The sequence below is a fragment of the Choloepus didactylus genome, chromosome 4 (assembly GCF_015220235.1).
Source record: "Choloepus didactylus isolate mChoDid1 chromosome 4, mChoDid1.pri, whole genome shotgun sequence".
NCBI lineage: Eukaryota > Metazoa > Chordata > Mammalia > Pilosa > Megalonychidae > Choloepus > Choloepus didactylus.
In genome coordinates this window covers 123,649,476-123,664,423 of record NC_051310.1, presented here as the reverse complement: position 1 = coordinate 123,664,423, position 14,948 = coordinate 123,649,476, and the positions used below count along the sequence as shown (strand labels likewise).

At 37.8% G+C, this 14,948-nt stretch overlaps 1 protein-coding gene across 1 annotated transcript in view; it reads left to right on the top strand.

Annotated features, from left to right (window-relative positions):
* Window positions 1-14,948, top strand: part of TEX9 (testis expressed 9) — a 147,197-nt gene that overhangs the window by 86,727 nt on the left and 45,522 nt on the right. The window contains exons 8-9 of the mRNA XM_037833873.1: window positions 439-521; window positions 954-1,127. Of these exons, the coding sequence (XP_037689801.1) occupies window positions 439-521; window positions 954-1,127 (257 nt within the window). The remainder of the gene's footprint in view (window positions 1-438; window positions 522-953; window positions 1,128-14,948) is intronic.

The following is a 14,948-nucleotide window of genomic DNA, read 5'->3' as shown; positions in this document are numbered from 1 at the left end:
TTGAGTTTGCCAGAGAGAATTTGTTTATTCTGCCAAACTTGAGCACATTACTGACCTGAGACCACTGTAAATTCTCCATTTGAGGTATTTCAGGCCACCCTGGTAAGTATTCAGTCTTCAAACTTATGTGAGTACTGGCTTGTGGTTCACATTCTCAGGAGAGGTTTTTAGGTCCTCCCTCCCCCTCCCCCCATTCTCAGTTCCAGCGTTGAGATGTGAACATTTCCTTGCTCTTCCTTTCTGTTGGGTGGATTTATTTCTCATGTATCTCTATATGAGGGGTATATAGCTTTGTTTGTGTCCCAACTTAATGTAGGATCTCCTGGTAGAGTTCCCATCTTAAGCAGTTTTTTTCCTCATAAAATAATGGTCTGTATTACAATTGAAGTCATCTTAGGTTCAATGAAAGACAGTAAATGCAATTATTTAAATCCACAGAAGCTCAGATCAGATTTCTAAAGGCCAAACTCCATGTTATGCAGGAGGAATTGGATAATATTGTGTGTGAATGCAATAAAAAGGTAAGCTTTTAAAACCTCCTAAAAGAAATGCTCTGATACTCAAAAACATTTTAGGAGAAATTTCATTTACAATATTTTTTAAAAAAAGCTTCATTGAGATATAGTTCACAGTTAAATTAAGTTTTGAATTCAAAACTTATTTATGAAAACTGAACTTTATTGTCTTGAAATTTCACAGAGCTAAAAGAATTTTAAATACTTGTTAGCAATTAGAAATCTCTGTGTTAGACTTACAAATAAAAGCTATTAAAGTCAACTAAAACTTCTGACTTCAAATTTGAAAATGAAATGTAAATTGTTTTTCTTCATGAAATGGATGTAAATGTCTCATCAAAGATCATATGAACCTCCTTTTAGTGTGTTTGCTTTATGTTTGGATACTATATCTTCTGTATTTTTCATTTAAACTTATCTATAATTTTATAACTATAGGAGGATGAAATTCAGGATTTAAAGTTTCAAGTAAAAAATTTTGAAGAAGATTGTGTGAGACAGCAGCGAACAATTAGTATGCAACAGTCTCAAATAGAAAAATATAAAACTCTTTCTGAAGAAGCAAACAAAAAATGTGATGGATTACAGCAACAATTGTCTTCAGTAGAAAGGGTAATAATTTTGCTGTTTTTCTTAACTAAATGCCAAAGCTACAGTAAAACTATTAAAATCACACATTTGCTTGTATAGCCACCACTTAGGTTGTTCATTAATTTTATTTGTTGTTATTTACTGAAAACTCTTTCCTCGTAGGTAGGAGAGTATGTTTTAGCAGCTTAGTTGAGTTGTAATTCACAGACCACATGGTTCACCCTTTTAAAGTGTACAATTAATTGGCTTTTAGTATGTTCACAGAATTGTGAAACCAGTACTGCAATCAATTTTAGAACATTTCTTCACCCCCAAAAGATACTCCTACCTTTTAGCCATCATACCCCAAACCACTAGTCTAACCCCCAACCACTCATCTACTTTCTGTCTCTGCCTGTTTTGGACATTTCATATAAATGGAATCATACAATGTGATATTTTGTGACTAACTTCTATCACTTAGTATAATGTTGTAGCATGTCTTCATATTTCATTCCTTTTTATGGCCGAATAAAATTCCATTATATGGATATACTATATTTTATTTATCCATTTATCAGTTGATGGACTTTTGGCTTTTTGAGAATTTTGTATGAACAGAAGCACTAGCAGCGTGGGCTGAAAGGGACAGAGACAGGATGAAATGAGGAAAAAATGACTTCAAGAGCAGAACCATGGAGTAGAGGTCTGGACTGAAGAGGTCTCCTCAAGCCAAGGGAGAGGGGCTTCCTTTTGTACCTTTGGATAGGGTGGGGTTTCTGCCCCAGCATTTGGAGGGGCTGGGCCTTCTGCCCTGCTAGAGAATATTCAGCCATCACCCCAATGCTCAGAGAGGTTAGGGCCTACACCCTGGTATTTGGGGTTGTCACTCCAGTGTTTGGAGAGGGTGGGGAACAGGCCCTGGTATTTGGGAAGAGCATGGCTGTTGCCCAAGTGCTTGGAATGGGCAGGACTTCTGCTTCAGAAGGCCCAGAAGATGTAGCATCAATCCACGGATGACTCTCAGACCTTGAAATCTAATGGAGTAGGCGCTGCTGGATTTCAGACTTGCTTGGGAAGGCCCCTGTTTTCCTTCCAATTTCTCCATTCTGGAATGGGAATATCTATCTGATGCCTTTCCACCGTTGTATTCTGGAAGCAGATAACTTATTTTCCAGGTTTCACAGATCCATGATGGAAAGGAATTTCATCCCAGATGGGCTATACTCATAACTGATTTTTATGAGACTTTGTATTTAAGAGTTGTTATTGAAATGGCTTAAGATTTTTGAGATATTGGGATAGCGTAAATGTATTTTGTATGTGGGAAGAACATGTCTTTTTGGGGTTCACAGGGAAGACTGTGGTTGTTACATCAACTCATTGTGTGGTGTTTGTCATAGTGATCTTGGCAAACTAAGACAACACCCATGTAACCACTGCCACAATCAAGGTCAAGAACATTTCTATTACCCTCCATAATGTTCTTTCTGTCCTTTCCCAATAAATCCTCAATCCCTAACTGTGATCTCAGGCAACCACTGATTTGCATTCACTACAGATTAGTTTGCCCTGTTCTAAAATTTCATGTAGATGGAATCATACAGTACATATCCTTTCTGTGTATGGCTTCTTTCATTAAGTATAATGTTTTTGAGATTCATCACTGTTGTTGCATGTTTTGTGGTTCATTCTGTTGTGTTGCTGAGTAGTATTCCTTTTATGGATATACAACATTTTGTTTACCTGCTCACCAGTTGATAGACAATTGAATTGTTTCTTGTTAATTAGAAATAAGGCCGTTATGTATTTTCATGTATAAGTCTTTGTGTAAAAATATGTTTTCCATTTCTCTTGGCTAAATATCTAGAAGGGGAATTTCTGTGTCTTATGGAAAGTATATGTTTAACTTTTTAAGAAACTGCCAGAATGTTTTCCAAAGTGATTGTACTGTTTTTTCATTTCCATTAGCAATATATGAGAGTTCCAGTTACTGCATACCCTTGTCAACACTTAGTATTGTCAGGTATTTTAATTTTAGCCATTCTAAAGTGGGAGAGGAAGTAGTATCTCGTTGTGGTTTAATTTGTATTTCCTTTATAATATTGATGTTGATTATCTTTTCACTTGCTTTTCATTGGCTAGTCACATATCTTATTTTGTGATGTGTCTGTCCATAACCTTTGCCCATTTTTAAAACATTGGGTTGTTGTTTTTCTTAAGTTGTAAGTCTTCTTTATGTTTTCTTTATATAATTCCATTATTAGAATATGCATTGTGAATAATTGGTCCCAATCTGATTTGCCTTTTTTATTTTCTTAACAGTGTCTTTCACAAGACAGCAGTCTTAAATTTTTATGAATTGCGATATAATTTTTTGTGCTATCATTCTATCCAAGAAATAGTTGTCCACCCCAAGGTCATGAGGATTTTTTCTTATGTTTTCTTCTAGAAGTTGTATAGTTTTAGTCTTCTTGTTTGTATGTATGCATGCATGATGATATATAGATAGCTCTATGTTTTATTTCAAGTTAATTTTGCATATGGCATGAGATAAGGTCAAGGCTCTTTTTTTTCATAAAGATATCCGGTACCATTTGTTGAAAATCCTATTCTTTTCTCATTTAGCTATTATGACACTTTTGTAGAAAATCAACTGTATATGTTTTGGGTCTTTTTCTGGACCTTACATTCTATTACATTGATCTATATGTTTGAAACAATATATAGGTGATACCATCTGGATCTGGAGTTTTCTTTGTGGAAGGATTTTAATTACAAATTCAACTTATTTAATTGATATACAATCTATTTTGATTTTTTGTAACTTAAAATCAGTGTTGGAAATTATTTTTTGAAAAGTTTGCCCATTTCATCTACATATTCAAATTTGTTGGCATAAATTTGTTCGTAATATTCATTTATTATTTCATAATGCCTGTATGATCTTTAATGACCTCTCTTTTATTCTGGATATTGATAATTTGTGTCTTTTGTCTAATCAGTCTAACTAGAGGCTTATTGATTTTATTGATCTTTTCAGTGAATCAGCATTTAGCTTCATTGATTTTTTTCTGTATTGTTCATTTTCTACTTCATTTAATTCTGCCCTTCATCATTTCCTTCATACTTATTTGGATTTAATCAATTTGTTCTTATTTTTCAGGATTCTTAAAGTGGAAGCTTAAATAAATGATTTTCTACTTTCTAATATAAAAATGCAAAGCTATATATTTTCCTCTAAGCACTGCTTTATCTGCATCCCACAAATTTTAATGTTACCTTCTCATTTTCATTCAGTTCAAAATATTTTCTAATTTCCCTCCTGATTTCTTTTAGACCACTGGGTCATTTAGAAGTGTATTGTTTAATTTCTAAATTATTAATTATTAATCATGTTCTGTTATTAATTTCTAATTTAATTTTCATTTTTGATTAATATATTTATCATTATGAAATATTTTTCCATCTCCGATACTATTCTTGTTCCAAAGTCTACTTTGTCTGCTATTACTGTAATCATTCTGGCTTTATTATGCTTAATGTTGCATGGTATATCTTTTCCATCTTTTTACTTTTAATTTGTGTCCTTATGTTAAAAGTGGTGTGCCGGTTTGAATGTATTATGTCCCCCAGAAAAAGCCATGTTCTTTGATGCAATCTTGTGGGGCAGATGTTTTAATGCTTATTAGATTGGAATCCTTTGAGCGTGTCCATGGAGATGTGACCCGCCTAACTAAAGGTGATAACTCTGATGAGATAATTTCCATGGAGGCGTGACCCCACCCATTCAGCATGGGCCTTGATTACTGGAGCAGTGTATAAGCTCAGACAGAAGGAACGAGCTTGCTACAGCCAAGAGGGACACTTTGAAGAATGCACAGGAGCTGAAAGGAACTGCAGTTTACAGAGATAAGTTTTGGAGATGGCCTTTGAAAGCAGACTTTTGCTCTGGAGAAGCTAAGAGAGGACAAACACCCCAAAAGCAACTGAGAGTGACATTTTGGAGACAAGCTGAAGCCTAGAGAGGAATGTCCTGGGAGAAAGCCATTTTGAAACCAAAACACCAGAGCAGATGCCAGCCATGTGCCTTCCCAGCTAACAGAGGTTTTCCGGACACCATTGGCCATCCTCCAGTGAAGGTACCTGATTGTTGATGCATTCCCTTGGACATTTTATGACTTTAAGACTCTAACTGTGTAATCAAATAAACCCCCTTTTATAAAAGCCAATCCATTTCTGGTGTTTTGCATTCTGGCAGCATTAGCAAACTAGAACAAGTGGTTTTGTTGTAGACAGCATGTAATTGGGTCTTCCTTCTTTATCCACTCAGGCAGTCTCTGTCTTTTATTGGAGTGTTTAGTCCAGTTTACTTGTAATGTAATCGTTTGGATCTAAATCTAGCATCTTATTTGTTTTCTGTTTGTTCCAACTGTTCTTGGTTACCTTTTTTCCTCTTTAGAATATTTTTTAGTATTTCATTTTTCTTCCACTATTGAATTATTACCTACACTTCTTTGTTGTATATTTTTAGTATTAGATTTAAAGTTTACAATATGACTCTTTAACTTACCAGAGTCTACTTCCAAATAGTTACACTATTTCCTGTATAATATAAGACCCTCACAACAATATACTCCATTTTCCCCTTCCTTTCCTGTATGCTTTTGTGATACATTTACTTTTGCATGTTATATACTCCATGGTAGTTATTCTTTAAATATTCACATATTTTAAAGAGATTAAGATATGAAGAGTGCCTTTTATATTTGCCATTTCTGGTATTTTTCATTCCTTAGAGCAGGTCTGTTTTTCCATACTTCTGCTTGAAGAACATTTTTTTAAAATGCAGTTTATTGAGATATATTCACGTGCCATGCAGTTATCCCCAGTGTACAATCAGTTGTTCACAGCACCATTATATAGTTGCGCATTTATCACCACATTCAATTTTTGAACATTTTCATTACCACTCACAAAAAAGAATAAAAGTTAAAGTGAAAAAGAACACCTAAAACATATCATTCCCCCCATCCCTCCCTATTATTCATTTACTTTTTGTCCTCATTTTTCTATTTATCTGTCCATACATTGTATAAAGGGAATGGGAGCCACAAAGTTTTCATAATCACACAGTCACACAGTGTGAGCTATATAGTTACACAGTTGTCTTCAAGAGTCAAGGCTACTGGGTTGCAGTTCAACAGTTTCAGTATTTCCTTCTAGCTATTCCAATACCCAAAAACTAAAAAGGGATATCTATATAATGCACAAGAATAACCTCCAGAATGACCTCTCTCAATTTGAGATCTCTGAGCCACTGAAACTTTTTTTCATTTCGCTTCCCCCTTTTGGTCCAAGAATTTTTCTCACTGCCACAATGCCAGGGCCAACCTCATCCCTGCGAGTCATGTCCCATGTTGCCAGGGAGAGCCACATCCCTGGGAGTCACATCTCACTTGGGTGGAGGGCAGTTGAGTTTACCTGCCAAGTTGGCTTAGAGAGAGAACCACATCTGTGCAATTAAAGAGGTTCTCTTGGGTTGACTCTTATGCACAGTTTTAAGTAGGCTTAGCCCCTCCCTTGTAGTAATAAACTTCATAAGGGCAAGCCCCAAGATCGAGGGCTCATCCTTCTAATTTTGTGGCCCCCAGTGCTTGTGAGAATATCATTAATTCCCCAGGTAAGGAAATTTAATATTTTCACATTTTCCCCCAGACCCTCAAGGGGGCTTTGCAAATACATCTTCATTCTCTGCCAGAATATTCTGGGACTTCACACTAACCTGCGCAAACCAGCGAGACCTCACTCTCCAATTAATGCTCCATGTAATTATGTTGTTTGAATAAACTGACCATACAAGTCAAATTATATAATATGTTACAAAAAATATAGATCTTGCACCTAATAAACATCTCTTCCTTTGGTCCCACACAGAAGGTGAAGCTTCAAAAATGCCATCGATATAATCCTTTACCCTTCAGTCTGATTTACCTTTGTCCTAACCAAGTCCATTTTGTTCATATCTCTAAGTGAAGTCTGATCTCTTGTTTCAAACTCTTTAACATTTGCTGAATGTTAATTTGCTCTGAGTCTCAGCTGTCACACAGACCTCCAAAATTCCAGACACTGAAAAGTTTACACACAGAGCTCAGCATCTCAAAATTTAGAAATAACTATTACAACTCAGGAATACGTATAACTGCTGTAAGAGCTTACAATCTAGGAACCTCCACAATAAGCCTTCCCCTGACAACCCACGCTCCCAGACTCAACTCTCAGGTTTGCACACCACATTTAGTCTATAATAGTGAGGCATTATAATATTTTTCTTTTCCTTTCTGGTTTATTTCAGTCAACATACTCTCCTCAATGTCCATTCACCTCACAACTTCACTCCCTCTTGTAGCAGCTCAGTATTCCATTCAAAGTTCACCATTCCATTCATCAGTTGATGCACTCTTAAGTCACCTCCATCTACTGCAAATCATGAATACTGACACCATAAACCCCACTGAGCAAATGTCCCTTCATTTCCCTCTTTTCAGTTCTTCCAAGTATTCACCCAATAATGAAGTTGCAGGACCATATGGGAATCCCATGCTTAGCTTCCCGTGGAATAACACTGCCCTCCCCGTGGGCTGCACCATTATACTTCCCCACCAACAGTGATTAGGTGTATCCCTTTCTCAACGTTTTTTCCAACACTTGTATCCCCCTGTTCACCTTTTAGATGATTTTATTCAAGCACCATACATTCCATCCTAAGTAAACAATCAGTGGTTACCTGTATAATTGCATAGTTATGCATTCACCACCATTATCTATATAAGGACATTTCCATTTCTTCCACAAAGAAAGAGAAAGAGATGAAAAAAGTAAAACACAAAAAGAAAAAGAAAAGTGACAACTAAAAATCAACAAAAGAAAAAATAAAATTAAAATAAAATACAATAAAAAAGTCAGACACCACCACCAAGATTTCCATACCCCTCCCTTATATCCCCTCTTATAGACATTTAGCTTTAGTATATTGCCTTTGTTACAAGTAGTGGAAGCATATTACAATGTTACTGTTAACTGTAAACTCTAGTTTGAATTGATAGTACTTTTTTTCTCCAATACCACCCCATTTTTAACACCTTGCAAAGTTGACATTCATTTGTTCTCCCTCATGTAAAAACAGATTTATCCATGCCCCTAGCCTTCTTCCCTCAACCTTACTCGCCGTCATCTTTGTTCAGTGTACTTACATTATTGTGCTACCATCACCCAATATTGTGCTCCAAACCTCTCCTGTCTTTTCCTGTCCATCTGTAGTGCTCCCTTTAGTATTTCCTGTAGAGCACGTATCTTGTTCACAAACTCTCAGTGCCTGTCTTCCAAGAATATTTTAAACTCTCTCTCATTTTTGAAGGACAGCTTTGCCAGATATACAATTCTTGGTTGGCAGTTCCTCTCCTTCAGTGTCTTAAATATATTATACCACTGCCTTCTTGCCTCCATGGTTGCTACTGAGAAATCTGCATATAATCTTATCGAGCGTCCCTTGAATGTGATGGATTGCTTTTTTCTTGCTGCTTTCAGAACTCTCTCTTTGTCTTTGACATTTGATAATCTGACTATTAAGTGTCTTGGTGTAGATCTATTTGGATCTCTTCTGTTTGGGGTATGCTGTACATCTTGGATTTGTAATTTTATGTCTTTCATAAGAGATGGGAAATTTTCAGTAATTATTTCCTTCATTATTGTTTCTGTTCCTTTTCCCTTCTTTTTTCCTTCTGGGACACCTATGACATATTCATTCATGGGCTTTGTGCCAGTTTGAATGTATTGTGTCCCCCTGAACACCATTATCTTTGATGTAATCTTGTGTGGGCAGACCTATCGGTGTTAATTAGATTGTAATTCTTTGAGTGTTTCCATGGAGATGTGCCCCACCCAACTGTGGGTGATGACTCTGATTGGATAATTTCCATGGAGGTGGTGGCCCGCCCATTGGGTGGGTCTGAATTAAATTACTGGCACACTGTATAAGATCAGACAGAAGGAGTGAGCTTGCTACAGCCAAGAGGGACACTTTGAAGAATGCACAGGAGCTGCAGATGAGAGACAGTTTGAAGACAGCCGTTGAAAGCAGACTCTTGCTCCAGAGAAGCTGAGAGAGAACAGATACCCCAAGGGCAACTAAGAGTGACATTTTTGAAGAACTGCAGCCTAGAGAGCAATGTCCTGGGAGAAAGCCATTTTGAAAACCAGATCTTTGGAGCAGACACCAGCCATGTGCCTTCCCAGCTAACAGAGGTTTTCTGGACACCATTGGCCATCCTCCAGTGAAGGTACCCGATTGCTGATGTGTTACCTTGGACACTTTATGGCCTTAAGACTGTAACTGTGTAATCAAATATATCTCCTTTTATAAAAGGCAATCCATCTCTGGTGTTTTGCATTCTGGCAGCATTAGCAAACTAGAACAGGCTTCGTGTTGTCATTCAGTTCCCTAAGATGCTGCTCGTATTTTTCTGTTCTTTTCCCTATCTGTTCTGTGTGTAGGATTTCAGATGTGCTGTCCTCTGGTTCATGAATCTTTTCTTCTGCCTCTTCAAACCTGCTGCTGTATGTCTCCTTTATTTTTTATCTCTTGTATTTTGCCTTTCATTCCCATAAGTTCTGCCAGTTTTTTCACACTTTCAATTTCTTCCTTATGTTCACCCAATGTCTTCTTTATATCCTTCATCTCTTTTGCCATATCTTCCCTCAACTCATTGATTTGATTTTTGGATTGATTTCAAAGATTTGTTTGACTCCTAACAATGCGCCATATCTGCATTTTCCCTAAGGTGACTCGAAATCATTTGTTGTCTAGGCATATGGTTTCCTTGATTACCCCAATCAGTTTTCCCAGACCACTCAGGCCTAGGTCTCAGGAGGAAGATGTAATCAGTATCACGTTTCCCTGAGGAGCAGATTGTCTGACTTTCCCGAGAGGCCTCTATACTCTGTGCTTTTCCCATCCTGCCCAGCAGGTGATGCTTGTCAGCCTGCAACTTCCCACCGGCGTAAAGAGGTGCGATCCCTTTAATTCGCAGTGGACCCTGTCCTGGCCAGGGGCTGAGGGTGTCAGAAGCCAAGCTTAAGTTGTTAATGGTTTGGGTTTTTTTCCCCCGCCAGGCCCTGGGGTCTGAGTTCTCTGAGGGAGGGCTACCACTTGAGCTGGGCCCCGCCCCCCTTTTCTTAGGGAAGATACACCCCCCAGGGAGTTAACTTCTATACTTGAATTCCTCCTTTGTTTCTCTGACTCTCTTAACTCCACCCTTGCCTGAGTTAGCAGTGACAGTTGAAAATGTCTGAGGCTTTCTCTAATGGTCTACTTAAGAGTGAGAGAAAAAAAAAGGAAAAAGAGCAAAAGCCCCTTTTCAGAGCCAGTTCCTAGCCCCTCAGATTTGCTGGTCGACCGGTGATGGCACCCAGTTCTCTTTTCCCCTTTTCTTGGGACACAGCCGTTTTCCGGTATTCAGAGTTCAGCTATCTCCAAAAGCCTCTGTTTTTATTTAGTTATGTTTTTTTTTTTTTTCCTTCAGCTCTGCCTCCTCTCTGCCAGGAGGAACTTCAGATTCCTACTTGTTCAGGGCTTATCTGTGCTTATACCTTGTATTCAGTAGTCCAAATTTGTTATTTAAAACTGTATTTGGAGCTTGGTTGAGCTACATTTCCTTGCTCCCTGCAGGAACTGCTTCTTTCTCCCATAGCAAAGTTTTACAACTCAGCTTGCCGTGCCAGGAGGGAGGGGCACCGGCTCTGCAGTTTTACTTACAGTTTTTATGCTGTGATCTCAGCCGTTCCACCCATTCCCAGCTGGTGTACAATGTGTGAACAGTCACAGATGTCCCCCAACAGTTGTTCCAGACTATTTACTAGTTGTTCATGGCTGTTTACTATTTGCTCTAGAGGATGAACTAAATTCCACACCTTTCTATGCTGCCATCTTGCCTTACCTCCTACTGTTAAATTTTTTATGGTGCCAATCTGCTGGTTATCAATGACTTGTTTCTTTTTCTCTGTAAAAGTTTTTATTTTCCTTAGTTTTAAAAAATATTTTTTATTTTGAAATGATTATAGATTCACAGGAAGTTGCAAAAATAGTATGGAGAGGTCCTGTGTACTCTTCGCTCGGTTTCTCTCAGTGGTAGTATCTTACCTAACTATAATACAGTATCAAAACTAGGAAACTGATATTGGTACAGTCCATGGACCACATTCAGATTTCATCAGTTTTGCCTGTGTCATTGGCGTGTGTGTGTGCATGTGTGCCCTTTAATCATTGAAAGGTGTTTCCCACTGGATAAATAATTATCAGTTGACAGTTTTTCATCTTTTAGCACTTTAAAGATACGCCATGCTGTTCCGGTTTGTATAGTTTCTTACAAAAAGTCCACAGTAATTCTTTTTCCTCCACCTTCTTATGTTGTGTTTGTGTGTTTAAATCTCTGTCTGATTTTAAGACATTCTCTTTATTACTGGTTTTCAGCAATTTGATAATGATGTGCCATGCCGATCTGAATGTATTATGTCCCCCAAAATGCCATTTTCTTTGATGTAATCTTGTGTGGGCAGACGAATTAGTGTTGACTAGATTTTAATTCTTTGAGTGTTTCCATGGTGATGCACCCCACCCAACTGTGGGTGATGACTCTGATTGGATAATTTCCATGGAAGTGTTACTCCACCCATTCAGGGTGGGTCTGAAGTAAATCACTGGAGCCATATAAATGAGCTGACAAACTGAAGGAACTCAGTGCAGCTGTGAGTGACATTTTGAAGAGGAGCTACAGCCAAGGGGGACACTTTGAAGAATGCACAGAAGCTGAGAGAGTAGCTGTGGATGAGAGACAGTTTGAAAACAGCCGTTGAAAGCAGACTCTTGATCTGGAGAAGCTGAGAGAGGACAAACACCCCAAGAGCAACTAAGAGTGACATTTTTGAGGAACTGCAGCCTAGAGAGGAACATCCTGGGAGAAAGCCATTTTGAAACCAGAACTTTGGAGCAGATGACAGCCACATGCCTTCCCAGCTAACAGAGGTTTTCTGGACACCATTGGCCCATCCTCCATTGAAGGTACCCAATTGTTGATGCATGTTGATGCATTACCTTGGACACTTCATGGCCTTAAGACTATAGCTGTGTAACCAAATAAACCCCCTTTATAAAAGCCAATCCATTTCTGGTGTTTTGCATTCCGGCAGCACTGGCAAACTAGAACATTTGCCTTCTCAGTTTTGTGTGTGTGAGGTGTTTATTGTACTTGAGGTTTTGTGTGTCTCTTGGATCTGAGAGCTATTCATAGTTTTCATCAAATTTGGAAAAAGTTGGCTATGATTTCTTCAAATGTTTTTTTCTGCACTCCCCCCCCCCTTTCTTGCAACTCCAGTTATGCTTATTACACCATTTCCTGTTATCTCACGAGTCACTGGTGAGCTCTTTTTTGTTTTTGTTTTTAGACATTTTTCTTCTACATTTTTTATTTGGATAGACTTAATTGCTGTGTCTTCAAATGAACCAATATTTTCTAAAGCAGTGTCTAATATTCTCTTATTTCTATTCAGGGAAATGTTTGTTTTTGTTTTGTTTTTCATACATAGATGTTCCATTTGATTGTTTTGTATTATCTTCCATTTGTCTTCTCATTATAGTCGTCTTGCTTTAAATACTTGCACATAGTACTAATAGCTGTTATAATATCTTCATTTCTGGGTTTGTTTCTCATTTCTCTCTCATATCTCTCATTTCTGGGTTTGTTCCTATTGACAGAATTTTCTCCTGGTTATCAAGTCACATTTTCCTTCTTGGCATGGCTAGTGAGTTTACACTGGATGCTAAACATTGGAATGTTACATTGTTGACTGTGTATAGTGTTTTTTTTTTTTGACGAAATTGTTGGGTTTTGTTTTGACGGGCAGTTATTTACCAAGTTTTAATCCATTTTACTCCTATTTTTAAGTTTTGTTAGGGTGGGTCTAGAAGAGTCTTCATTCCAGGAATAGTTGAGCCTTACTACTATGGCTTTCCCTAAAGACACCTTCTAGGGTCTCTACTGACTATCCAAGGTGACTGCTGAGGACTCTCCATCTGGCTAATAAGAACTGAAATATCTTCTTGCCATGTGTGAGCTCTGGAAATTGTTCTTCTTGTAACTTCTTCTTATTTTTTTTTTTTTTTTGCTTGTTTTTGTTGAGTTTCCCTTTACGCATATGTGTCCTAGTCCTTAGTAGAGACTCAAGGGATGTTCTGGTACATTGTGGAAGCTCTCTTGTAATGTAATCTCTCCTTACTGGAACATTGCCACACAAATACCAGCTGCCTCAATCCCCTCCAACTCTGGTCTACATCTCTTCAATTTACCCAGACTCTCCGGGCTGTCTGCATCTCCTCTCTGCACCCAATTTGAATATTGCACCAGGCAGAATGCTGGGGTGATTGTAGGGCTATCTCATTTGTTTCTCCCTCTCAGGTACCATGATCCTACTCTGTTTATTGTCCTCTCTCAAAACAGTTATTTAATATATTTTGACTATTTTTCTAGTTGTTTATAATGAGTGATTATGTTAGATCCTTATTACTATCTCATGGCTAGAAGTCTAGATCTCCTTTTTTTTTTTTTTTTTTTAAAGCTTGCTCTATTGTTTTCTTTTGCTCTAGCTAAAATTGGACCCTGCATCATTTCCTAAAAATGTTTTATTCTTTTCTGCCTTTGTAGCAAAACTCCTTAAAAGCATTTTCTCAACTTCTTCATTCAAGTAATATCCATATCTTGTAAAGCTCTTTTCATTGTTGCCTGTGTGTATCTTATCAAGCCATAATATTATTGTTCCTTACCTTTGTTTAACATTGTACAATATATAAATTGCTTTCATACACATATGATAGTTGTGTGCTGTCACATACCATTTTATATAGATTCAATACCCACTCAGTTCCGTTACTCCCTTTTCCCACCTTAGATTCCATGGTATAGTACTTAATTATCCATTGCGTATACCCTTAATTTCCCTGCCAGTGTAGGTATCTGGTAAAGCCCAACCCTAGTTAAATCTAATATTCTCCCTGCTCCACGCCTACTTGCCGTAAGTAGTAAACTGTGTAAACACACAGCCAAGCTAATTGGTCTTTAAATATATGCATGTAAATCTCAAGCTTGAGGCCATTTTCTTCTTCCACTTTCTGAGAAGCCAAGTCCCTCTCCCACTTTCAGAAATGATTATTAAACAGCTTGTCTTTTCTCCTCCACTTCCCAACACTCCTTCCAAACCACCCCTTCTCAGCTTGTGACTTTGCCCCCTATTTCATTAAGAAAACAGAAGCAGTCAAAAGATAACTCTCGATCATCCTATCACTAAATCTACCAACCTCCCTGCCTCTATACTATATACTCTGCCTTCCATCTCATTATGCTGAACTACTGTCTCTTCTAGCTAAAGGTGATCCCTTTACTAGTGCACTGCATCCCATCCCCTCTCTCCTACTCAAGGACTTTGCTCCTCCAGTTATTGTTTTTCTCTTCCTTGCAACATAACATTTTGCTCCATCTATTGGATAATTCTCACTGCCCTACAAACATGCCACGGAATCACCAATATATATTTTTTAAAAGCTCCTTAGACTTCATACTAACCTCCAGTTCTATATCATTGTTCCCCTTTATAGCAAACCTTCTCAAAATAGTTTTCTATACCCACTGTTTCTTCTTCATTTGTCCTGCTTTCCTGAAACCACTTCAGTTTGGCTTCTATCTCCACTTTGCCACTGAAACCATTCTCAACACAGACACCAGTAATCCATATTACTAGATCTAATGGTGAGTTATT